The sequence below is a fragment of the Papio anubis genome, chromosome X (assembly GCF_008728515.1).
Source record: "Papio anubis isolate 15944 chromosome X, Panubis1.0, whole genome shotgun sequence".
Lineage (NCBI taxonomy): Eukaryota > Metazoa > Chordata > Mammalia > Primates > Cercopithecidae > Papio > Papio anubis.
Genome location: NC_044996.1, coordinates 19,599,205 through 19,625,736, shown reverse-complemented (window position 1 = coordinate 19,625,736; position 26,532 = coordinate 19,599,205). Strand labels below are relative to the sequence as shown.

Genomic DNA, 26,532 nt, shown 5'->3' with positions numbered 1-26,532 from the left:
TGGCCTTGAATGGTCTCGATCTCACAACCTCGTGATCTCACTTCCATTTCCTGAGGCTTCCCAAAGTGTGAGTTTGAGCTTGAGCATTTTTGGCGCCCGGCCTGGAGCTGAGGATACCTTTTCCAAGGGCCTGCTGGCTGACCTCACAATATTGGCCAAAATGAGGTAACCATTCATTACCAGAACTTGGATGTCAACTGGTTTAGAGGATTCCAGCATCCGGGACAGGAGAATGATCACCAGTGGGGACACTATCCCAGGTTACTACAGGACTCTGTAGATGTTTTATGCAGAGTCAACATCAGTCACTGAATAGCTTTTGAGATATCACTTCTGAACAAGACATGGACCGTTTACAGGACCAGGGAGGAAAGGTGCCATATTCATTCAGACTCTTTCTTTTTCAATAGTGTCTGACATTTATTGAAATGGAAATATTTTTCTCAGGTAGTATAAAGAGTTGAGCAGAAAACAAGTTATTTTGTTGTTGATCAAAAAGCACCTGAGAAAATGCTGCAAATTCAGAAGAGAAATGATCGGGCAAAACTAACTTGGTCACAAAAGAGAAATGAAGGGCTGCACGGTGGCGATTTGGCTGCCAGGCGCACAGCTGAGCCTAGCATTTCATGTGAACACAAAAAGTCTCTCTGGGATTGGGGAGAAATGGGTCTCTCCTGAGGTAACAGGCCCCTGAGGGGCAGCCAGCTGTCTGGATCATTATCCAGGGGTTGTAGCCAGCCAGACTACCTCGGGTGAGTCCGTCACTAGGAGCAGCAATGATCATCCAGTGGGATCGCGATGGATGGCGATGGCAGTGGCGGCGCGCAGGTCTGTGAGCAGTATGATGTAGTCGTCTGTGGCAGTCTGGTGGTGCAGGGGAGGAGAAATGTGTTATTCTGTCTGTGGCATGGCCAGGCCTGTCTCATATATCAATGTCATCTTGTGTGGTATTCCAGCTTTATCTCAATATATGAGACATCCAAATGTGCATGGGAAGGGAGCTGGGCTGGCACGAGAGGGGTGGGAGCCCGCTCAGGAAGAGAAAGTGTGAGCCAGGGGGCGGCAGCAGAGCCTGGAACGCTATTCCTGGAACAAAGGCAGAAAGCACTACGCGGGGAGGGGACAGGAGCACTGCCAGGGGACATCGCGGCGGCTCGGGGGAGGAGGCGCGGAGGGAGGGCGCCTGTGGGGCTGGCGGTGTACTGGCACAGCGGACCCACCCCCAGGCGCCCGCCCCAGGCTCGAGGGTCTCCCGGCCTAGAAGTCCTCGTCCTCCTCCCATCCAAAGACCCGCTTCATCTCGGCCAGGAAGCCCCGGTAGTCACTGAGGAGGGGACTGTCCTTCTTGATGTAGGGGATCACCCACTGCAGGGCGGGCCCCGTGAGGCGGGTGATGAGGAACGTCACCTTCAGGGCGTCGTTGCAGAACGTGTTCTCGTCCACGAACATGTAGGAACCCGTCTGCACGATGAACTCCGGGAGCCGGTCGGTATCGCCGTCAAACGTCTCGGGAAAAGGAATCGGGTTCCTCCAGCGACGCGCCGCGGGCCGGAGGGGCCGGGCCAGGAGGGCCTTCATCAGTTGCACCCGACCGTCCATCGCGCCGCGCTGGCTGGGCTGAGCTTAGCTGAGCTGCGCTGGGCTTGGCGGGGGGGCTGCACCGGGGCGTCGCGGGAAGTGCAGGTCGGGGGAGGAGGAGCCGGGATATGGGCGGAGCCATGGGAAGGGCCCCGCTGCTTTGGCAAGCTCTGCCCAGAAGGCCTTGAGGTCAGTAGTGCGCCAGGGAGTCCCGGGGCACCCAGCGGAGCAGGTGGTGGGAAATGTGGTGACTGGCTTAACTGGTCGAGGAGGCGGGGTCGCACCGTAGGGGTGGGGCGAAGTCTTTCTAGGTGGGTGGGGAGTGAAGATTTTTTTGGTGAGGTCTAAGCCCATTGTGCTTGGAGAGCAAAGCCTAGAAATTCTTTAAAGCTGAGTAGTCAGCCTGGTATATCTATCCCTTGTCCCATGCTATCTGCACTTCCGTGTTCCTTTGCAAATCCTCGGCTTTGACACTTTTGAACATTATTGGTCAACAATTTTTTTAAATGCCCCTAGATTTGCTTTCCTCTGATGTTTTCTCATGATTAGAATGAGTTATTTTTGCCAGGTATACTACAGCAAAGATTTTGTGTGTTAGTTTATCAAATCAAGGTGTTCATGATGTCGTATATTTTGTTATTGATTATGTGTACCTTGATCACTTGTTTGCCATAGATACTTTCAACGCAGTTGGGTTGACTAGGTTATGTAAGTCCTGATGAGCAGAGTAGCATGCATATTTGTGAAACATCCATACAGGCCATTCAGTAAAAGTGTCCTACCAGTACAACTAAATGTGATATATCTTTCCTCCAAATTACAAGATACCCTCCATGAATTTTATCTATTTCTTAATAGTAGGAAATGAAATCAGTCAAATGCATTTTCTGTGTCTATTGATGTGTCCTATGGATTTTCTCTTTGTGTTAGCTTTTTGTTGCTGTCTTAATGAATTACCACAAATCTAGTGGTTTAAAACAACAGAAATTTATCATCTTATTGTTTTGTAGGTCAGAAGTTCCATAGGGGTCATACTAGACCAAAGTCATGGTACTGGGAGGCTATGTTCCTTTCTGGAGATTCTATGAAATAAGTTCTTTTCCGTTCATTTAGACTATTGGCAGAATTCAGTTCCTTGTGGTTGTAGGACTGAGGTACTGTGTTCTTGCTCTGTAATATGAGGGCCATTCCCAGCTTGTAGAGGATGCCATATTTACTGGCTCATTGCCACCTTCTTCCTCTTCAAAGTCAGCAATAGTGGGTGTCAAATTTTTCTCATGTGGCTTCTTTCTAATCCTCTTTGCCTTCATCTTACACTTTTAAGAGTTCATATGATTAGATAATCGATGATAATCTTCATATTTTCAGTGTAACTGATTAGCAACTTTTGTTCTGTCTGTAGCTTTAATTCCTTCTTGCTTTATATTTTCAGGTTCTGGAAATTAGGACACACACATCTTTGGGGGATTGCCATTTTGTCTGCTACAGTTCCTTTTAGTTAGTACAGTAAGTTATAATTGATTTTTGATTCATAAAACAACATTGCATTGCTGGGATAATTTCATTTAATCATGGCATATTATTATTCTTATATTTTACTAGATTAGGCAAATGGATAAATAAATTATGGCATAGTCATACAATGGAACTCTGTATTAGTACACACAGCAATATGGAGGAGTGCTACAGATGTTACACTGAATAGAAGTTGTGAGGCACAAAATTTGTATATACTTTAGGATTTCACTTTATATCAGTGTTAAAAATAGGCAAAGCTAAATGCTTATAGAATTCAGAATAGTGGTCATCTCAGTGGAGGAGGAATTATAGTGTGTAAAACTGGATGAAAGAAACTTGTTTCCCAAATATGTTTTCCCAAGTTGCTAACATTCTGTATTCCCACTGGCAATATATGAAAGATTAAGTTGCTGTGCAAACTCATTTACGCTCAGTATCGTCAGGTTTTGTTTTGTTCTGGGTTCTTCATTTGTTGGTTTTCTTTTTTACTTCAGCCATTCTAATAGGTGTGATTGTGGTTTTAATTTGCAATTCCCTAACTGCATAAATTAGGGAACACAGAACACACATAGACACAGAAAATGCATTTGACTGATTTTACTTCCTACTATTAAGAAACATAAAATTCGTATGTCCCTGAACATCTTTTTTGTTGCTTATTTGTCATACATTTATCCTTTTTAGTGAAGTGTCTCTTCAGATATTTTTTCCATTTTAAATCAGGTTGTTGACATTTACATTGTTGTTTTGAGAGTTCTATATGTATCCTGTATTCAAATCTTCATTATATATGCCATTTACAAATATTTTCTTCCAGCCTGTGCCTTCTCTGTTCATTCTCTTAACATTGTCTTTTGAAGAGCACATGCTTTTTAATATGATGAAGTCCAATTTACCAAATTTTGCTTATGAGAATTGTGCTTTTGTTGTGATAGCTAAGAAATCTTTGTCTAATCCAAGGTTTCAAAAGGTTTTTTTTCCTGTTTTCTTCTAGGAGCTTTATAATTTTAGGTTTTACCATTAGGTCTATTAACCTTTTTGAGTTAATTTTTGCATGTGGTATGAGATATAGATCAAATTAATTTTTTTGTAAATGAATATTCAACTTTTCCTGCATCATTTTGAAAAGATTATCCCTTTTCCACTGAATTGCCTTTACAAAACTTTACAAAAATCAGCTATCCATATATGTGTGGGTCTATTTCTGAATTACATATCCAATTCTATTCATCTACAGTTGGCCCTCTATATCCATGGGTTCTGCATCTGCAGGTTCAACCAACGGCTGATCAAAATATTCTGGAAAAAAAAATAAAAAATAATTTGTATACATTGATTTTGTATCCCGAGACTATATTGAATTCATTTATCAGATCTAGGAGCTTTTTGGATGAGTCTTTAGGATTTTCTAGGTATAGAATCATATCATTAGTGAACAACAATAGTTTGACTTCCAATAAATATAGTACATTTATTGATTTGCATATATTAAACCATCCCTGTATCCCTGGTATGAAACCCACTTGATCATAACATATTATCTTTTTGATATGCTGTTGCATTCAGTTAGCTAGTATTTTACTGAGGATTTTTGCTGCTATACATCAATAATGACCAAGCTGAGAATCAAATTAAGAACTCAATCCCTTTTATAACAACTTCAATAAAAATACTTAGGAATGTACTTAATGAAAAAGGTGGAATATATTTACAAGGAGAACTACAAAACACTGCTGAGAGAAATCATAGATGACACAAATGGAAACACACCCCATGCTCATGGATGGGAAGAATCAATATTGTGAAAATGACCATACTGCCCAAAGCAATCTACAAATTAAATGCATTTACCATCAAAATACCATCATCATTCTTCACAGAAGTACAAAAAACAATCTTAAATTTCATATGGAACCAATAAAAAGCACCCACATAGCAAAAGTCATACTAAGCAAAAAGAACAAATCTGGAGGCATCGCAGTTACTGACTTCAAGTTATGCTACAAGGCTATAGTTACCAAAACAGCATGGTACTGGTATAAAAATAGGCATGTAGACCAATGGAACAGAATGGAGAACCCAGAAATAAAGCCAAACACAACCAACATATCTTTAAAAAAGCATACAAAAACATAATTTGGGGAAAGGACATCCTATTCAATAAATGGTACTGGGAAAACTGTCAAGACACATGTAGAAGAATGAAACTGGATCCCCATCTTTCGCCCTATAAAAAAAATTCAACAAGGTGGAGCAAAGGCTTAAACCTTAGACCTGAAACGATAAAAATTCTAGAAGATAACATAAAAACTCTTCTGGATATTGGCTTAGGCAAATAATTCATGACCAAGACCCCAAAAGCAAATGCAACAAAAATAAAAATAAATAAATGGGACCTAATTAAACTAAAATCTGCTGTACAGCAAAAGAAATAATCAGCAGAGTAGACAGACAGTGTTAACAAACTATGCATTCAACAAAGGACTAATATCCAGAATCTACAAGGAACTAAAAAAAAAATCAGCAAGAAAAAAAAATCCCATCAAAAAGTGGGCGAATGACATGAATAGACATTTCTCAAAAGAAGATACACAAACAGCCAGCAAACATGAAAATATGCTTAACATCACTAATTCTAGAAGATAACACAATTATCAGGGAACTGCAAATTAAAACCACAGTGAGATACCGCCTTACTCCTGCAAGAATGGCCATAATTTAAAAGTCTAAAAAAAATGGATGTTGGTATGGATGTGGGGAAAAGGGAGCATTTTTACACTGCTGGTGGGAATGTAAATTAGTACAACCAGTGTGGAAAACAGTACGGAGATTCCTTAAAGAACGAAAAGTAGAACTACCATTCAATCCAGCAATCCCACTACTGGGAAATAAGGAAAGAAAAATAAGTCACTCTGTGAAAAAGACACATGCACATGCATGTTTATAGCAGCACAATTCACAATTGCAAAGATATGGAACCAACCTAAGTGCCCATCAACCAACGAGTGGATAAAGACAATGTGGTATATATACAACATGTACTACTACTCAGCCATAAGAAGGAATTAAATAATGTCTTTTTCAGCGACTTGGATAGAGCTGGAGGCCATTATTCTAGGTGAAGTTAACTCAGGAATGGAAAAGCGAATATTGTATGTTGTCACTTAGAAGTCGAGTTAAACTATGAGGATGCAAAGGCATAAGATTGATACAATGGACTTTGGTGATCCAGGGGGGAAGGATGGGAGGGGAGTGAGGGATAAAAGACTACATATTGGGTACAGTGTACACTGTTTGGGTGACAGGTGCACTAAAATCTCAGAAATCACCACTAAAGAACTTATCCATGTAACAAAAAACCACCTGTACCTCAGAAACTATTGAAATAAAAGTAAAAATTAGAAAAAGAGTACAATTAAAAATATGAGGTAACAACTATTTACATAGAATTTGTATTGTATTAGGTATTATAAGTAATCTAGATATGATTTAAAGCATATGGGAGGATATACATAGGTTATACGCAAATATTATACCATTTTATATAAGGGAGTTGAGCGTCCTCAGATTTTGGTATTTGCAGGGATCCTGGAACCAATCCCTTGTAAATACTAAGGGATGACTATATTTGTCTATTTTGATAACAATATCACATTGTCTTAATTGCAAGGAACTAAAAAAAAAATCAGCAAGAAAAAAAAATCCCATCAAAAAGTGGGCGAATGACATGAATAGACATTTCTCAAAAGAAGATACACAAACAGCCAGCAAACATGAAAATATGCTTAACATCACTAATTCTAGAAGATAACATAATTATCAGGGAACTGCAATTATGCAATTATAAGCTTTATAATAAAGCTTTATAATAGCTTTATAATAGCTTTATAATAGCTTTATAATAGCTTTATTATAAATCTTGAAATCAAATATTATCAGTCCTCCAACTTATTTTTTCTATTTCAAAGTTGTTTTTGCTAATACATATATATATTTTTTGCATTTCCCTATGAATTTTAGAAGCAATTAGTTGTTTTTTATATGTTAAAAGACTCACTGGGACTTTGAATCTATATATCAATTTTTGGGAGGATTGATATACTAACAACATTAAATCTTCCAGTCCATGAATATATCTCTGCATTACTCAGATATTTTGTAATATATGTCAGGAATGCTCTGTAGTTTTCAGGGTACAAGTCTCATCTCTTTTGTCATATTTAACCCTAACATTTTTTACGTTTTTATGGTGTTTAAAATTCTAGCTCAAATTTCTCTTGTTCGTTACTAGGAATACAATTGATTTTTGTATATTCGCCTATGTCCTGCAACCTTGCTAAACTCGCTTCTTAGTTCTAGTACTTTTTGTTGATCTTAGAAAATCTGTTTTCTATATGCACGATCCTAGTGTGTATGAATAACAAAAGTCTGCCTTTGCCCTGTCCAATCTAGATGCCTTTTATTACTTTTTCCTTTCCTTATTTTCTTTGCCCTCATTGCACTGTCTAGAATCTCCAATACAATACTGCACTAAAGTGATGAGAGTGGGCATATGTACTTGTTTTGTTCGTCTTTTTTAACTTTCAAGTTCAGGGGTACAAGTGCAGGTTGTTAACATAGTTAAACTTGTGTCATAGGAGTTTGTTGTACAGATTATTTCATCACCCAGGTATTAAGCTTATTAGCCGTTAGTTATTTTTCCTGATCCTCTGCCTCCTCCCACCCTCAACCCTCTGATAGGCCTCAGTGTGTGTTGTTCCCCTCTATGTGTCTTGTTCTTGATCTAAGAGTGAAAAGCATTCAGGCTTTCACCTTTGAGTATGACAGCTGTAGGATTTTTGTAGATGCTCTTCATCAGATTTAGGAGTTCCCTTTTAAGTTTGATGAGAGTTTTTAATGGGAACCATATGACACAAATCTTTGCTCTAGGAATTTGCTCTAGAAAAATGAAAATCTGTGCTCACACAAAAATCTGTACGTAAATGCTTATAGCTGATTCATTTGTAATTTCCAAAACCTGTAAATGTGCCAAATATCTTCCAACAAATGAATGGATCACCAAATTTGTATATCCATGCTATGGCAGACAGATTCTAAGGTGGCCCCCAACATCCCAATATCCTGGTCATACCTTTCAGTGTAGGTGGGGACTATGGCTTGCTTCTAACCAAGAGAATGTGGCAAGGTGATGAACTCCCATGATTATGTTAGTTTATACATGACTCCATCTTTCAAGGAGAAACATTCTCCCTTTGTTCCATGAAGAAACAAGCTGCAGTGTAGTGAACTGCCTAGAGACAGGGCAACGTGACAGAGAACTGAGGGCAGCTTTTATAACAAATTAAGAGATTTCTTAATGTTTAACTCTCCTTACATTAACTGCTTGTGGTATATTATTCTTTTTAAAAATTTATTTTCTAATTTTTGTGGGTACATGATAGGTATATGTATTTATGGGGTACGTGAAATGCTTTAATATAGGTATACAATGCATAATAATCACATAATGGTAAATGGGGCATCCATCCCCTCAAGCACTTATCCTTTGTGCTACAAACAATCCAATTACACTCTTTCAGTTATTTTTAAATGTACAATTAAATTATTTTGACTGTAGTCATCCTGTTGTGCTATCAAATACTAGGTCCTAAGAATCACATCATGGAGAATGGAGTATCCATCCCTCAAGCGTGGTGCATTACTCTTTGAACATGCTGCTCTGGATTATATTTGCTAATATGTGGGGCTTCTCTATTAATGTTGCAAAGTAGGGAGCCAATAATCTGGTTGAGAGACGCAAGAAGGAGCAGGAAAATGTGTTCACAGAACCTCATACTAGTGGCGTCCAGGGCCAAGGCTCCCTGAATGCATACCCAAGGGCTGATGAGAGGTGGGGACCAGTGCAGCGGGAGGACTCCTCAACTACCAGAACTAGGTAGGGCCTCTAACATACCCTTGGAGCGAGCTCCTCGCGCCCCGTACACCACCAGGTCTCCCTGGTTCCTCCCCTGCTCCCCGTCCCGCCACCTTAGGAACCCTCAGCCCAGCCTCTCCGATACGACCCTGCCTCCTTGAGGGCTTTAGGCCCTTCTTCGCAAGTGTGTGCCCCACGACGCGCCTGCGTACTAGGGAACACCCGGCCTTGTGGGCGGAGTCCATGAGAGGGCTGGAGCCCCGCTCGTGGCCCCGCCCACCCTAGCTTGGGCAGGCCTTCGTGGACACGCATTTCCGGCGACGCCTGGGTACTGACCTCTGCAGAGCCGGGTGGAGCCCATTGACGTCCAGCGAAGCGAAGAGCAGCGATGGACGGTCGGGTGCAGCTGATAAAGGCCCTCCTGGCCTTGCCGATCCGACCTGCGACGCGTCGCTGGAGGAACCCGATTCCCTTTCCCGAGACGTTTGATGGCGATACCGACCGGCTCCCGGAGTTCATCGTGCAGACGGGCTCCTACATGTTCGTGGACGAGAACACATTCTCCAGCGACGCCCTGAAGGTGACGTTCCTCATCACCCGCCTCACGGGGCCCGCCCTGCAGTGGGTGATCCCCTACATCAAGAAGGAGAGCCCCCTCCTCAATGATTACCGGGGCTTCCTGGCCGAGATGAAGCGGGTCTTTGGATGGGAGGAGGACGAGGACTTCTAGGCCGGGAGACCCTCGAGCCTGGGGGCGGGTGCTCTGGGGAGGGCCCGCTGTGCTACTGGCCGCCGCCAGGGTCGCCACAGGCGCCCTCCCTCCGCACCTCCCTCCCATTCGAGCCGCCGCGATGTCCCCTGCGCTCCTGTCCCCTCCCGCGTAGTGCTTGCCTTTGTTCCAGGAATAGCGCTCCAGGCTCCTGCTGCCGCCCCTGGGCCTCACTCTGGAGCGAGCCGCCGCCCTCTCCTTCCAGCCAGCCAGCCCCTCCCATGCACATTTGGACGCTGTCCTGCGCTCCAGCTGCAAGCTGGGCTCCTGTTACACACTGGACAGACCACCCACTGCCGCCGCTGCCAAGCCCCCTCCTCCCCACCAGACTGCCAGACGACTACATCATTCTGCCCACAGACCTGCGCTGCCACTGCCATCGCCATCCATCGCATCCCACTGACAGACTGCTGCTCCTAGTGATCTGGACTCACCTCGGAGGTATCTGGGCTGGCCACAGTCCTTGGACAGTGATCCAGACAGCTGGCCCCCCAAGGGATCTGTCACCTTCAGCGAGACCTATTTCCTCCCCACCCCCAGAAACCTCTTGTGTTCCAGCCTAGACCCAGGTGTGCCTGGCAGCCAAATCGAGTCTCTCATTTTCTCTTGTGGACCAGTTAGTTTTGCCTATAACCCAGTTTTCTGAGTTTGCAACTGTCTCTCTGATGTGTGCCTTTTGTTCAACACAGTAACCCCTGCATTCTGCTCTGCTCTAATACACTACCTGGAGAAAGTCTTTTCCTTATTTTCAATAAATGTCAGACATTATTGAAAAGAAATGGTCTCAGTCAATATGGCACTTTTCCCTCCCTGGTTCTGTAAATGGGGTCCATATCTTGTTCAAAAACTATATGTCCTGCCACGCTATGGTTGATGTTGACACAGAGTCCTGTGGTGTCCTGCAAATGGAGATCCCACCGGTGACTAATCCCAGACGATTAATGTTGTAAACAAGTCAAGTTTTGTGCCCCTTAGGAAATGAACCTTAATCTGACTGTGGCCAAGATAAGATAAGGAATAGTCAGATAGGGTGCTTTTTCTTCCCTCTTTTCCAAAAAACTGTCTGAAAGCATATACCCCAAATGGTTACAAGCCATGCATCTCACACATTTGTTGGTGAACACTTCTTACAGTTTTATTTAATGCATTATCAGGGAACCAGCAAAATGGCTTAGATACTTCAGAAAAAGCATTTACATTTATATTGCTTTAATTGGGTAGGTGGTGGAGAAAGGAATGCAGAACTGTAGTTAATTTAGGTACAAACTTGTTTAATGAATGACCTGAAACACAATACAATTACCACCTTCCCTAATGGGCAGAAAAAAAAAAATTCTCTTCAATGTATCTCTGCATGTGAATCTTTGAAATCCACTGTGCTAACATGCCTCTGCCACCCCATCTATCTCTGGGAAAAGCTCAATATCCCAATAGAAGCAGATTATCCTAAGGTGGGCTTATAGGGCAACACTCAGTCAACAACTCTCTGCCTTTGTTGTTGTTGTTGTTGTTGTTGAGATGGAGTCTTGCTCTGTCACCCAGGCTGGAGTGCCGTGGCATGATCTCAGCTCACTGCAACCTCTGCCTCCTGCGTTCAAGCAATTCTTCTGCCTCAGCCTCCTGAGTAGCTGGGACTACAGACACGTGCCACCACACCTGGCTAATTTTTGTATTTTTAGTAGAGATAGGGTTTCACCATGTTGGCCAGGATGGTCTCAGTCTTCTGGCTTCATGATAACCCAGCCTTGGCCTCCCAAAGTGCCGAGATTACAGGCATGAGCCACTATGCCTGGCCTCTCTGCCCCATTTCTAATACGTGTTATTTTTCCAGAGCATGCGAATGAGGAATAGATCACAAGGGTTTTTTATGTTTGTTTACTTTATTGCTTCTCTCTCTTCATTTAAGCAGGTGAAATTTTGCCACTCAGCAGTGATTCATAGGGCTGTATGTGGAGGTGGAGGTACATTATTATCTGTATTATGTATGTGATAATATTTGTATTCCCAGAAGTAGTGGAAACATCATTAATTTGTAGTTTGGCATATAATAGGTCAAAATCTTTTTGAAATCAGAGATGCAATTCAAATTGCCTAATAAAATAAAGTTTTTATGATTTACAGGGCTCTTAAAACAACTGAAACTGGGCTAATCATGAAGGCCAGTTCAAGGTGCTGACAGTCACCTTCCTGGATGGGTATGAAGGAAGATTGTGTTAAGCATATTCACTGTTTGGTTTTAAACACAGATTCTGCTGAAGTGGTTGGAAAAGTGCTTGGAAGCAGTTTACATTACTGAGTAGGTCCAGCATATTCCCTGTGTTCTCTGTCCACTGGCTCTGGAGGTAGGTAGAATGGGCAGGGACCTTCTGGGTATCCTTTGAACAATGTCAGTAACTCCTCACCTCCCTCAACAAGGATGCCCAGCAGTTTTCTTCCTCCTACAAGAATGAGAATTATTCCTTGATCTATGCTAGTTTTATCATCTCAAGGGTCCTCTTTTGTGCTGCAAATGTCTTGGGTAGGGTAATAATTCACAATCATGAACATCTTCACAGGATTTCATAAAGGGACAAAGGAATGGCAGTTGTAAGAGTAGAAGGGGTTCTTTTGTATTACTTTGCAGTCTCACCTTTTCAGTTGTCACTGTTGGTTTGTTTCCTTCACTTCATTCTCTGCAATGTGATCAATACCCAAGCAAGAGGCCTTACCTCCAAAGGATGGAGAAACATAAAAAGTGACAATATGGAAGATGAATATAAGAAAGAGAACAGAAATACAGTTAACCTCTTTCTTTTGATGATCGGGACCAGTAATGACTTGAAACCTATAATTAAGATAACTTTACAAAAATTTTTGTGACGCTTAGATCCACAAAGATTTAATAGGGGAACAAAGTAGGCTTTGGATGGTTCAGTGGCCTGAGACCTTGGTTCTCAGGGGAATCCTGGTAGAATATACTAGTGAAAGGTCACTCCCCACTTACTCCCAGTGGCCTAAGTGCAATCCTGTACACAGAGTCAACCTTAAGGCAGAGATGTAGTAAGGAAGGGGATTTCAAAGGGACCCTTTGTGAGTGTCCCTGATTTGCCTGTCACTAGGAGGCTGGAGGACCAAAGGAGTAGGCTGAGAGATTGAGTACCAGAAGTCCTAGATGTAGGGATGCTTCCTCCAGGTGCCACTGCGGAGGTCTGATGACCTGCCTGCTTCTATAGATATTGCAGCAGTGTTTTGGCTTCCATCATGAAGGTCACTCAGACTACACAGGTACAGCAATAAGCAGTTCTGAGCAGCAAAGAGCCTAAAATGAAAAGTATGAAATCTATTGGGACCAAGTATGGGATGGACAAAGGTCAGTCAGAATACATACCCGGTGAAATAAAGTAAAATGAAAGGCCATGATGATCTCAAACTATTTAATGACATGGGGAAATGATCACATCTGAACAGTAAAGAATAAAAGGAGTGTACAAAGCCTTCAAAACTTGGTGAGGGCAATCAAAGTCCCTCTGTCTTACCACCACTGAAGCTCATCACGGACCCAATACTGAAAGTACCTGGACTTTATGTGCATGAACGATCCCTGACTTTATGATGATGGAGAACGTGGTTCAGGGAAGGCTGCTTGGCTTGATTCTTAGCTGCCGGCCCAGAACTGAGCTCTTTCTCTTCCCTGTACACTGCTGCTTTTGGCCCTCTTGATGGTTGTACCACATTCTTTCACTCGTCCCCAGTCCTCTTCATACCCACTTTCTTACTGCTCCTTAACAGACAGTCACCAAACTCATTCTACCCCCAACTCTCACTTCAGTGGGTCCCTCTTTTCCAACCCTGAGGCAGTACCCCAATTCTAATGTCTGTCCCCTTTAGCCCACTGCTTGCAGAGGCCCTGCCATAGTGCCTAGCTGATCCTGGAACCTATTTTTCTCTCCCTGCTGTGGCTGTTGCTGTGTCTTAGGCTGCTGAGAGCATATTATCACATGATCAAAAAGAGAACATTTAGGATTTCACAACCCTGAAATTATAGTAAGCCTGTTAATTTGGGTCTTGGGCTAAAGACTGCAATAGTACCCGTTCTGCAACCTGAGTGGAGGACTGCATATTTACTCACATTAGAAGCAAACACAGTTTTGGATCATTAGGATAGATTCCTAAAACTAATGTATATATCAAAGGCCATACGATTTTAACTGTTTGTTAAAAATCTCACTCCAGAACGATTGTTTTCAAATTATATTCTCATGAGTAATGTGAGGGAATTTTTTTTGCCTCTATCATTACTAAAACTTTAATTTCAATAAAGATAATATTCCCAAAAATAAATACTTTTTCCCACAATAAAATTCCTTTTTTGGGGTGGGGGGGTCCTGTTTCACCTCTATCACCAAAAAGGTAAGGCTTTTACAAAATGTTTATTTTCTCCCTCTCTTCTGCCCTACCATAATTGAGACAATCGGAATACTTTTAATTCTACTTTCACACCCTTCTCTCATCCCCCAAATCATGGGGCTGGTGGAGATAGTTGGTGTCTGAAGGTATAAAAGTAATACAGCTAGGGATTTTTAAAAAATCATTTTTAGGCCTCTATAGGGAGCAATATTTAACTTATAATATGAATGCCTATTAATCAACTTTCAGATATTGAGCATTAAATGACATTTTTAGGGATGAAGACAACAGCAAAGTTGAATTTAGACCTTGTCAAAATTTAAGGAAGTCTCCAACATTGAGATGTTCCCAACTTCCCAAAAGAATATAAGTATATTTAAATAATGAGTTAGCAAAGTTACCAGGTATAATGGTGAAAGAAAAAAAGAATACCTGCCCATAAGATGTTGTGAAAAAATACAAGGATCAAACATTAAAAAAAAAAAAAATTCAGATGTAACCACCCACAAATTTGGGGGCCACATTCACATTCAGCAAGAAATCTTAAGGAGGAGAATTTATTCTAAAGTGGTTCTGGGCTGCTTGTCTAGAGAATATAAGGTTAAAGGATATGTACATTCAAATTGACTTTCAACTTAAAAGATTGCCTATAATCCTTCCAAAGGCTCCACTACTCCCAGCTTGATCTACCTTCATGGAATCACACAGAGACAGCCTATGTTAGAAGCCAAAGCTGAGTAATACCCTGACTATAATCATCATTCTCAGTGCTTTCCTGTACTATTATTACTTCAGTGGGAATATTACCCTGGCTGATTTTGGAGTCCCTCTCTCACCAACTGTCCAGCCATTTCCAAAGTGAGTTTAATGAATATTCTTATATCTCTAGTGTTAGAAGAAGACTAGACAACAGAGTGCATTGAACAGGACTCTCCTGGGCAACGCTGGAACCTCAGACCAGCATGGGTCATTTGAACCCATTCGATGAATTGACATCTACACAATGTATGTAATCAAGGCCATCAAGATGAGAGTAAAGAACTTGCATGTAAGTAGCCATGACATCAGATCCAGCCTTGTCCCCTCTGCCAAAACAAAAACATATTAATTTGTAATACTTAAAAATGATGAAGAAATGTGTAGTGAGGTCCTAATATGTACAAAGAAATGTTAGATGTGCCTCGTGCACATGACCTTATTTCATCATCATTTTAAGATGGAGTCCATATTTCTGCCTACTCTTTTACACCGGTACAGATAGAGAAACAGGCATTTGCAAACAAGAGAATATACTCCAGGTATTTTTTTAAATTGGAAATTTTAACAATGTTTTCTCAATAGTTAATATAAGAACTAGACAAAATACCAGTACGGACATAGAAAATCTAACGAATAATACACATGTCTAGAACACTGTATCAAACAACTAATACACAGTGTTTTCGAGTGCATATGGTGCATTCACCAAGATAAGCCATTTACTAAGGCATTAAACAAGTCTCAATAAATTTTAAAAGCTTGATGTTCTTTGGTCATAGTAGCAGAAAAAGCATTTGACAACATTGAACTTCAGTTCATAAAAAACCCCAGCAAATTGGGATTGGAAGAGAATTCTTGTCTGATAAGGAGCATCTACAAAAACCTATAGCTAACGTCATACTTGATGGTAAAATGTTGAGTATACTTTTAAGTGGGTATATTTAAGCCCTTAGTTCAGATAATTGCAAGGAAAGCTGAGGGAGAAGGATCTAGCTATCATTATTTTTCGTTGTGTTAAGACTAATACCCACTAAAACAGACACTGTTAATATTCTATTCTTATCCCCTTGGTATTCTTGGCCATTTTAATCCACCTTTGCTCTGCTTTTGCTTCTTCTCCCAATAGCCAGAATCTGTGGCTCTTTGTCACAGGACTGCAGAACCAACCTCCTTTTGTCTCCAAGCATGAAGAGCCAGTATCTGAGAATTAAAGTCCGCCAGAGAGTAGACTTTAGCTAATAATTAGTAGATATATAGTTATAAATACTGCAGCTCTGTTGCTCCTGTTTGAGACAACTCTGATTTGTGACCTGTATTGTCTCCAGTGTTCCCCTATTGGATTGTGCCACAGCGATCCTTAATGGTACCTTGGTTGATATCAAAATATTGTTTGGCCTTCTTCCTCTCCCTGTTGCATGGTCCCACTCCCTGGTCACTATATTTTTACTTGTACCACTTCCTAATACATCACTTTCAGATGAATCCTCAGTCAGAGCCAGCTTATGGGGAACCCAATCTAAAGGCACAGTCAAGTCGTTTTCCAAAATATTTCTTTTACTTTACACTCTTGTCCTCAATGTATGTGGTCCCATTTCCTCACTAGTATTTGGTACCATCAGTCTAACTTTTTGTCAAGTATGTTGCTTTAATTACTTTGTATTGACTAAATTTATATGTTAACTATGCATATTAACTTTTTGGAGTGATCACTAAAATAATGTAAATAGAGTGTATAACTTCTTAACGAGTAGAAAAAAGCAATGAATTAATATAAGGAACTTAGAATGTTTTAATTACAAATAATTGCCTCCCAGGGTAAGTGTTCTTCTTCTCATTATTTTAGCTGTTTTTTCATCTTCAAATTAGACATTTATACTGTTATTTGTTTAGATTTAGCCATGTATTTGCCATTTTCTTTGCCAGCATTCCAGACATTTATAATAGTACATTTTCCTTCTTCTAAAGTATATCCTATAGATACTCCTTTAATAATGGTCTATTAGGTAAAATGTGATGTCTTTCATTTTCTGAAAAGTTATATTATCCTCATTCTTTTAAAATTATTCTTGTTGAGTCTCTTTGGTTTGTGGAACCATTGATATCTCTTTTTTTCTATATAATATTGTATTATGTGCCACCAAAACCTTAGTGATGCAATAGTTCTTAAATGACAATTTCACTCTTTTGTCCTAAATTTTTCCCCTTAATCCATCATCATCAGTTCGGCAAGTTTTGATACAGGTGCTTTTAATGTTTGCATATGAGCAGGCAGTAACTACTATGTCACAGCAGCCCCTTGGCCAACAACAATTCATAATTTTGATTGATTGTAAGAAACACCTTGATATAAGAGATATTAAAACGTGGCAAATTTGAACAGAATTGATGGAAACAGCATTATTCTTTAGTCTTCTAGCTTCCATTTTTGCTGTTGAAAAATTACTTGTCAGCCTAATTTTGTGTTTCCTCTTTGGTTGTTTGAAAAATCTCTTTGTATTGGTGTTCTGTAGCTTTTCTACTGCTTATCTAAATATACAGTCCTTTTTCCTTTTCTGATATTAAAAAAAACTGAGATATGAGTTACATCCAGCAAAGGATAAAAATCTTGAGTGTATAACTTGATGAACATTTACATATGTATACATTAATATAACACCACTCAGATCAATGTATAGAACATTTCCAACATTCAAAAAGACTCTCATGCCGCCTCTCAGGTAGGAGCCTCTTAATTATAAACATTCTTCTGACCTTTATCACCAAAGATAAACTTTACCTCTTTTTGAACTGCTTGTAAATGAAATTATACAGAATTTATGCTGTATGTCTGTGAGATTCATCTATGTTGTGTGTTTCAAGTGTTCACTCTTATTTATTGAGGTTTAAGTTGATAAGTCTGTGGCGATATCTCATTGTGCTAAATTTGCATTTCTAGGCTGAGTGAAGTGGCTGACACCTGTAATCTCAGCACTTTGGGAGGCTGAGGCCAGAGGATCACTTGAGCACAGGAGTTCCAGCCCAGCCTGGACAACATAGTGAGACCATATCTCTAAAAAAAAAAAAAATTACAAAAAATTAGCAGGGCATGGTGGTATGCACTTGTAGTACCAGTTACTCAAGAGGCTGACGTGGGAGAATCACCTGAGCCTGGGAAGTCCAGGCTGCAGTGAGCCGTGATTGTGCCACTGCACTCCAGTTTCAGTCTTACGCATATGCTAGCCGGTTATCCCTGCACCATTTACTGAATAGGGATTCCTTTCCTCATTGCTTGTTTTTGTCAACTTTGATGAAGATTAGATGGTTGTAGTTGTGTGGTTTTACATCTGGGCTCTGTATTCTGTTACATTGGTCCATGTGTCTGTTTTTGTACCAGTACCATGCTGTTTTGGTTACCGTAGCCTTGTAGAATAGTATGAAGTCAGGTAATGTGATGCCTCCAGCAGTTTTGTCATTTTTGCTTAGGATTGCTTTGGCTATTCTGGCTCTTTTGTGGTTCCGTATAAATTTTAAAATAGATTTTTCTAGTTCTGTGAAAAATGTCATTGATAGTTTGATAGGAATAGCATTGAATCTTTAAATTGCTTTGGGCAGTATGGCTATTTTAACAATGTTGATTTTTTTTTTCTGTACGTGAGCATAGAATGTTTTTCCATTTGTGTCATCTCTGATTCCTTTCAGTGGTATTTTGTAATTCTTGTTGTAGAGATTTTTCACCTCCCTGGTTAGCTGTATTCCTAGGTATTTTATTTTTTTGTGGCTATTGTGAATAAGATTTCATTCTTTATTTGACTCTCAGCTTGGATGTTGTTTGTGTACAGAAATGCTACAGATTTCTGTATACTGGTTTTGTATCCTGAAACTTTGCTGAAGTTGTTCATCAGATCCAGGAGCTTTTGGACAGATACTTTGGGATTTTCTAGGTATAAAATCATAGTGTCTACAAACAAATAGTTTGACTTCCTCTCTTCCTTTTTGGATGCCTTTTATTTCTTTGTTTTGCCCGATTGCTCTTGCTAGGACTTCCTATATTCTTGATGTTCATATCTTCCAGGCAAAGGCCACTAGGAACATCTCGTCATTGAACAAATATTGAGTTTATTATTCATTGCAATGAAGGAGAACATACCGTGGAGAATTGTTGGGAATCTCAGCAAAAAGGTGTTAGAAAATGTTTGAAGTGTTTGGGCGTATGTTAGGTGATTTTCGAGAGAGTTTAAGGAAGTGAAGCTTTGCTCTGGATTGGATACTGTCAGGAAGCAGGGTTAATTGTATGCTGTGTGTCTTAATAAACATTTTATCTGGGAGGGCAAACATTATTAGTGTTTTTTTGTGTCCTGTTTAATACATCTCTGCCAAACTTAATATGATAGTCTCCTATATGTTCCTCTAATATCATGTTTTAGCTTTCAAATTTAAGTCTATGATCCATACTGAATTAATTTTTATGTATGCTGAGAGGTAGGGACCAATGTTCATTTTTCAATATAGGTATCTAATTGATCCAATAGCACTTATTGCAAAGACTATTCTTTCCCCCCAGTGAATTGCAATTGTGCCTTTGTTATAAATTAGGTCACCATATATGTGTGAATTTCTTTCTGGACTGTTTATTGTATTGCATTTTTCTGTCTATCCTTGCACCAATACTATACACCTTAATTTATGTTCCTTTATAGTAAGTCTTAATATCTGGCAATGTAAGTCATCTAACTTGTACTTCTTAAATATTACCTTGGCTATTCTAGATCCTTTGCCTTTCCATATAAATGTTAGAGTCATTTACCAATGTCTCTTGTGGAAGAAATCTTTGTCTAACCCAATATCATGAAGATATACTCTACTTGTTTTCTTCTAAAATCTGCTTGATTTTTATTGGGGTTGCATTGAATCTAAAAATAAATTTAGGGAGAATATATACCGTAACAATTTTGAATTTTCCAATTCATTAGCATCTTATATCCTTCCATTTATTTAGTTGTTTAATTCATCTCAGTAATGTTTTGTAGTTACTAGTGTTGAGGTATTGCAGCTATTTTATAGATTTATTTCTAGATATTTGATACTTTATAACACTATCATAAATGGTATTATTTTGTTAAATTTTATTTCCCCTACTTTGTTGTTATTAAATAGAAATACAATTAATTTTTAATAACAGATTTATTGAGATACGATTCACTTACTCTAATATGTACCCTTTTAAAATATACAAGTCAGTGGTTTTTAGTATATTTGCAGAGTTGTCCAACCACTACCATTATCTAATTTTGCAACATTTCCATCACCCCAAGAAAATACCCTATGTCTCCCTGTTTTCTTCTTCCTCAAACCCCAGGCAACCTCTAAATGGTTTTCCACATCTATATATTCGTGTATTCTGGAAGTTTCATATAAATGGAGTCATACAATATGTGGTATTTTGTGACTGGTTTCTTTTATTTAGCATTATGTTTTCAAGGTACATCCATGTTGTAGCATGTATGTAACATTCATTCCTTTTTAAGGTTGAATAATATTCCATTGTATGGATATACTATATTTTATCTATTCATCAGTTTCCGGAGTTTTTGGGTTGTTTCTCATTTTTGGTTATTATGAATAATGTACAAGCTTTTGTGAGGACATATATTTTCAGTTCTCTTGGATATATACCTAGGAGTAGAATTGCTGTATGGCAACTTTCTGCTTGACAATATTAATAATTTTATATTAACACCAACTCCTACTGGTGACACTTATGTTGCTTCAAATTTTGACTCCTGCAAACAGGGCTGCTGCTTATGATCTGTAGGTTGCTCACTTCAGAAGTGCCTCTTACCAAATGAGTGACTGAGGCTACAATCTAGCCCCTACCTAGTCCGCCACGTCAACCAGTGGGGCTGCGTACACACTTAATACAGTTTGCTTTTTTTTTGAAGCACAAAATTACTAACAGCTTAACAAACTCTGCATTCATGAGGCTGCTTTCCCCAAGAGGAGGTACCTTTTATTAATTTAGATAAAGGTACTATGCAGCTTAGCAGAGGTACTAATCATATATACATTTAAAAAAAATGCTATAGTCAACATCCTTGTTGGAATTGCTTCGTTGTAGGGTATGTTTGTCTTAAACTTTACAAGGTGCTGCCACATTCATCTCCGATTTTGTTGTACTATTCTACACTGTTATAAGCAGTATATAAGAATTCTCATTTCTCCATATCCCCTCAACACTTAATATGGTCATTTTTACTCTCTTTTTTTTTTTTTTTGAGATGGAGTCTCGCTCTGTCGCCCAGGCTGAAGTGCAGTGCCGTGATCTCAGCTCACTGCAACCTCCGCCTCCTGGGTTCAAGCGATTCTCCTGTCTCAGCCTCCTGAGTAGCTGGGATTACAGTCACACGCCAGCATGCCTGGCTAATTTTTGTATTTTTAGTAGAGATGGGGTTTCACCATGTTGGCCAGGCTGGTCTTGAACTCCTGACCTTAGGTGATCCACCCGCCTTGGCCTCCGAAATTGCTAGGATTACAGGCATGAGCTACCGCACCCGGTCTACTTTTGGCAATGTAATGCTTTTGAAATGATACCTGTTTTTGTTCTATCTAAAATCTCTCTGATTACTATTGCAATTATGCATCTTTTCAAATGTTCCTCACTCAGAATTGATTGTTCACATATCTCTTGGATACCTTCCATTTGCTCTTCCAGATTCACTTTCCACTCTCCTCTATCCTGGAACAGGGACAGCTCTGTTCCCAGAGGCTGACCTTTATGGACTGCATAAACCGTTCCCTTGCTCTCTGGCTTCTGGTTGAGTTTGGTCAATGGGAGAGCTCCATCTCTAACAGATTAAGAGGTGGCTGTGGCTGAGTTCCTCTATCAAAGGCCACAGGTCCTTTCCAGGGATTCTCTTCTATAGCTAGAGCTCTCTGTGTTCCAGTAACCCCTCCCAGCCCTTACTCTTTTATGCCTTGGTGGGAGGCAACAGCTCACTACTGTTGCTAGCCCCAGGATAATTCAAAATCCATTGTTGGTTTCAGTATTAGTCAGCTATTGCTACAATAATGCTGTAGAAGAAGTCTCCTCCAAATTAATTAACAATCATTTGTTCTCTTTGCTCATGTGCTATGGGCCATCTGGGGCTATTCTTCTCCAGGATACAGTTAGGGTGGGCTTGGCTCTGGGATTCAGATTGTGTTTAGATCTGTTCCATGTGAATCACTGTATGGCCCAAGCTGAGGGATCAGCAACAACCGGAGGCATGCTCTTCTCATGGCAATCATAGGAAGGCAAGAGAACAAGCAAAACCACTCAAGCATATTTAAATCCTCTATTTACGTCATGTCTGCTCATATTCCATTGACAATAACAAATGACGGCCAAGCTTAGAGCCAGTGGAGCAGGGAATTACATCCACCATAGGGGTGTGGGAAAGTGAGGAGTGAATATTTGTGGAACAGTTATCCAATCTATCATAATTTATCTGAAACCTACCCATACATCTGTATATAGTTTGTTCTTTTAATTCTCCTCAATCACCCCATTTGTATATACCTTCTGTTTCTTTTTGGGACCCTGACTGATACTATATACTCCTCACAAATTTTTATAGATTTGTCAGTTTTCAATGCCATACATTTAATCTCCCTGCGTTTTAGAGCAGCCTTTTCTTCTTTCATTTTGTTGTGTGCATCCCCCTCTCTAAGGCCCTACTCCATCTCTGGCATCAACCTTTCCTCACGTCTTGTGGCCTGCGATAACACGCTAGTGTATATATGTCTATATTTTTCTTCATACTTAGCTTATTGTATATGTGTGTGACTGTGTGTGTGTATTCATATGTAGGCCTTTGGGGTTAACATCTGTTTAACAAAAAAATGGGCCACATTATGCAATTTTCTGCATATTGTGTTTCTTACTGAACAAAACCTTGCAAAAATCTCTCCAAAGTAGCTAGCATAGGTCTATCTTATTCCTTTTAAATGGTGAATTAAAAAAAAAAAAGAGTACACCACCTCCTCCAGGTAACACCACATCGAAAAACTAGTCAATGTGGCCTCTCCTCAATTCAGACAATTTTTTTTTCTTTTCTTTTCTTTTCTTTTTTTTAGATAAGGTCTTCTCTGTCGCCTAGGATAGAGTGCAGTGACGTGATCATAGCTCACTGCAGTCTCCAATTCCCGGGCTCAAGCGATCCTCCCACCTCAGCCTCCTGAGTAGCTGGGACTACAGGTGTGCACTAACACACCTGGCTAATTTTTAAATTTTTTTGTAGAGACAGGGTCTCACTGTGTTGCCCAGGCTGGTCTCCAACTCCCAGCCTCAAGCAATCCTCCTGCCCCGGCCTCCCAAAGTGCTGGGATTACAGGTGTGAGCCACTGTGTCCAGCCTCCATTTAGAACATTTCTGAATGGCTGTGCCAACTTTAGATATCCCTGTGGGATCAGGTGAGGCATCTGTTGTAAAAGTATGTTTCTTCATAAATTCTCCCTCTGCTGGATCCTACTTCTATCACTCCATTACAAGTGTTGTTCATGAGAGTCTGTTTCTGAGGGAGCTTAAAGTTTAATATTTGGTGTTAGTGGTGGTCATGAGGCAGATTATAAAATTGGATTTTGGAGCTTGATTACCTGCCAGGTGGCTAGTAATGGGAACTACATCACTGTTGGTAAAGGAAGTACTGATAACCTGCTATGTGGTAGTGGTGCAACTGTCAAAACTTCCACCCGTGGTGAACTGAGATAGGATATCAATGGAAGGAAATTTACTGACAGGTGCAGTATCTCAAGAATTTGAAAGGTTCAGAGGAAGTAGTAATTATAAAGATTATGCGATCATATATGGTTGTTACTGGAGGCTATTGAATTGCAGAGAGACAATGAAAGGCTAAGGGTGATTAATCACCAATTTAAGTTAAAGTTGAAAGACAAAGAGTCCCATCTCCCCAAGGCAGAGGACAGAAAAGTATAGGGACCAGTCCTTTTTGTGGTACAATCACAGTCTGTTTTCATTTTCCACCCACACATCAAGCAAATCTAGCTACATACTAAGCTCAGCCTATTCCCACCTCTTTACATGTTCTGGAAATTCACACAAATTGGAAATAAGGGACAGAGTTGGATGCGTGATCTTTTAATACCAGAGTGCTGTGCTATTGGATTCTACTGGAATAAATTTCACCAACAAATTTGAACATCAAATAGTTGATGGAACAGAGGCTGTTTGTAGCACTATAGATTTAAGAGATTAGCCTACAGAGAAACAGTAATGAGTATTAACTTTTATTCTGCTCATTAGAGAAACTTATAATTGTATCGTCTCGCAGGTCATCAACCAGGTATGTACCTAAATTAATAATCACAGCTCTGTATCCCTTTCCTCATTACCTCCATATTCAAGGTTTTATAAATATAAATGCTTTCATAGAACACCTCTGCAATTCTGATGTTTCATTAATGAATCTCTGGTTAAATAAAACTTTGACAGGTGTTCACAAACAAATGTATGGGATTTATGGTATGGAACAATTTGAGATTTGTGTTTTGTAGCCATTTTTTGAAAATAAGGAAATCTTTTACAAAAGTTTTTCCACAGTTTTTCACATTGCCTTGGCCAAATCAGATCAATGCCTACCTCAAAAGTGGCATGAAACTGCCTGGTTTAGAAGGGTCATCATTTGGCATTAGATGGTTGCCTGTAAGATCTCCATCCCTAGGACACTCCACAGGACTCAATCTTTTGTTTTTATAATGTAAGAGTCAACTTCAGTCATAGCATGGCAGGGCACATAGCGTTTGAACAAGATAGGGACCCTATTTACAGAACCAGGGAGGGAAAGGTGCCATATTCATTGAGACTCCATTTCTATTTAATAGTGTCTGACATTTATTAAAAATAAGGAAAAGACCTTGTACAGGTAGTGTATTAGAGCAGGGCAGGGAGCAGGGCTTATACTATGTTGAACAAAAGGCACACATCAGAGAGACAGCTGCAAATTCAGAAGAAAACAGGATTCTAGGCAAAACTAACTAGTCCACAGGAGAAAATGAGAGATTCCATTTGGTTGCCAGGCACACCTAAGCCCTGGCAGCTATGTGGCAGGAACACAAGAGGTCTCTGGGGATGGGGAGGAAATGGGTCTTGCTGAAGGTGACAGGCTCCTTGGGGGGCGGCCAGCTGTCTGGATCACTGTCCAGGGGCTGTGTCCAGCTCAGATACCTCTGAGTTGAGTCCAGATCACTAGGAGCGGCAGTCTGTTGATGAGATGCGGTGGACGGCGATGGCAGTGGTAGCGTAGGTTTGTGGGCAGAATGATGTACTCGGCTGGCAGTCTGGAGGAGTGGAGGGGGGTTGACAGCCACGGCTGTGTGTGGGCTGTCCAGTGTGTAACAGGAGCCCAGCTTTGTGCAGCTGGAGCGCAGGACGGCGTCCAAATGTGCATGGGAGGGGCTGGGCTGGCACGAGAGGGTGGAGGCAGCCTGCTCCAGAGTGAGGCCCAGGGGCGGCAGCAGGAGCCTGGAACAAAGGCAAGCACTACGCGGGAGGGGACAGGAGCGCAGGGGACACTCGAGAGGGAGAGAGGCGCGGAGGGAGGGCGCCTGTGGAGACCCTGGCGGTGGCCACTGGCACAGCGGACCCTCCCCAGAGCACCCGCCCCTAGGCCCAAGGGTCTCCCGGCCTAGAAGTCCTCGTCCTCCTCCCATCCAAAGACCCGCTTCATCTCGGCCAGGAAGCCCCGGTAATCACTGAGTAGGGGGCTCTCCTTCTTGATGTAGGGGATCACCCACTGCAGGGCGGGCCCCGTGAGGCGGGTGATGAGGAACGTCACCTTCAGGGCGTCGTTGGAGAACGTGTTCTCGTCCACGAACATGTAGGAGCCCGTCTGCACGATGAACTCCGGGAGCCGGTCGGTATCGCCGTCAAACGTCTCGGGAAAGGGAATCGGATTCCTCCAGCGACGCGCCGCGGGCCGGAGGGGCCGGGCCAGGAGGGCCTTCATCAGTTGCACCCGACCGTCCATCGCGCTGCGCGCGCTCCGCTGAGTTTCGCTGGGCTGCTTGGGGGTCAGCTAGAAGGCGTCGCCGGAAGTGCATGTCGAGGGAGGGGGCCCCGGCCAGGGCGGGCCGTGGGCGGAGCCATGGGAGGGCCCACGCGCTTGCGCGAGCTCCGCCCACAAAGCCTTGTGGTCACTAGTGTGCCGGTGCGTCACGGGGCGCAGAAGGCCAATGCCGGGAGGTCGGGGTTGGGCATAATACTGTCGAGGAGGCGGTGTAGCCTCAGAGGAGTGGGGCGGAGATTATGCGAGGCGCGCCAGTGGGGCTCTCAGGACAGCAGTCGGTGTGCGGGGAGGCTGAGCCTGTTGCCTCTGGAGAGCAGAAGATCCCTGTTCTGGATTTTGATGCGGCCTCCTGCCGCACCCCTCCTGACCCCTCACTCGTTAGTCCTTGGACATTGCATTCAGAACCCTGGACTCTGGACGCCACTTGAGTAGAGTTCTGTGAACACATTTTTTTTGCTTCTCCGTATATGTCTCAGCCAGATTATTTGCTCCCTGGCCGCAGATGTGGTTGCTTTGCAACATTAATGGGAAAATCCCAAATATTAGCAAATATAATCCAGAGCGGCATA

At 41.3% G+C, this 26,532-nt stretch overlaps 4 protein-coding genes across 4 annotated transcripts; 2 read left to right on the top strand and 2 right to left on the bottom strand.

Annotated features, from left to right (window-relative positions):
- Positions 1-1,235: 1,235 nt before the first annotated feature.
- Positions 1,236-3,623, bottom strand: LOC100997815 (retrotransposon Gag-like protein 8B). Its single transcript, XM_003918312.5, has one exon. The coding sequence runs from the start codon at positions 1,597-1,599 to the stop codon at positions 1,258-1,260; it is 342 nt and encodes a 113-aa protein (XP_003918361.1). The 5' UTR covers positions 1,600-3,623; the 3' UTR covers positions 1,236-1,257.
- A 5,686-nt stretch (positions 3,624-9,309) lies between these two features.
- Positions 9,310-10,558, top strand: LOC100997109 (retrotransposon Gag-like protein 8C). The gene has a single exon (XM_003918310.5). It carries the CDS (start codon positions 9,399-9,401, stop codon positions 9,738-9,740), a length of 342 nt encoding a protein of 113 aa, XP_003918359.1. The 5' UTR covers positions 9,310-9,398; the 3' UTR covers positions 9,741-10,558.
- LOC103880910 (CAAX box protein 1) lies at positions 9,318-10,558 on the top strand. Its single transcript, XM_009198310.2, has one exon. The coding sequence runs from the start codon at positions 9,716-9,718 to the stop codon at positions 10,340-10,342; it is 627 nt and encodes a 208-aa protein (XP_009196574.2). The 5' UTR covers positions 9,318-9,715; the 3' UTR covers positions 10,343-10,558.
- A 14,207-nt stretch (positions 10,559-24,765) lies between these two features.
- LOC100997459 (retrotransposon Gag-like protein 8B) lies at positions 24,766-26,045 on the bottom strand. The gene has a single exon (XM_003918311.3). The coding sequence runs from the start codon at positions 25,922-25,924 to the stop codon at positions 25,583-25,585; it is 342 nt and encodes a 113-aa protein (XP_003918360.1). The 5' UTR covers positions 25,925-26,045; the 3' UTR covers positions 24,766-25,582.
- Positions 26,046-26,532: the final 487 nt, after the last annotated feature.

What these genes read in the sequence shown, in the direction of transcription:
- LOC100997459 (XM_003918311.3), bottom strand. Translation starts at nt 25,924, where the DNA reads ATGGACGGTCGGGTGCAACTGATGAAGGCCCTCCTGGCCCGGCCCCTC.
- LOC103880910 (XM_009198310.2), top strand. Translation starts at nt 9,716, where the DNA reads ATGGGAGGAGGACGAGGACTTCTAGGCCGGGAGACCCTCGAGCCTGGG.
- LOC100997815 (XM_003918312.5), bottom strand. Translation starts at nt 1,599, where the DNA reads ATGGACGGTCGGGTGCAACTGATGAAGGCCCTCCTGGCCCGGCCCCTC.
- LOC100997109 (XM_003918310.5), top strand. Translation starts at nt 9,399, where the DNA reads ATGGACGGTCGGGTGCAGCTGATAAAGGCCCTCCTGGCCTTGCCGATC.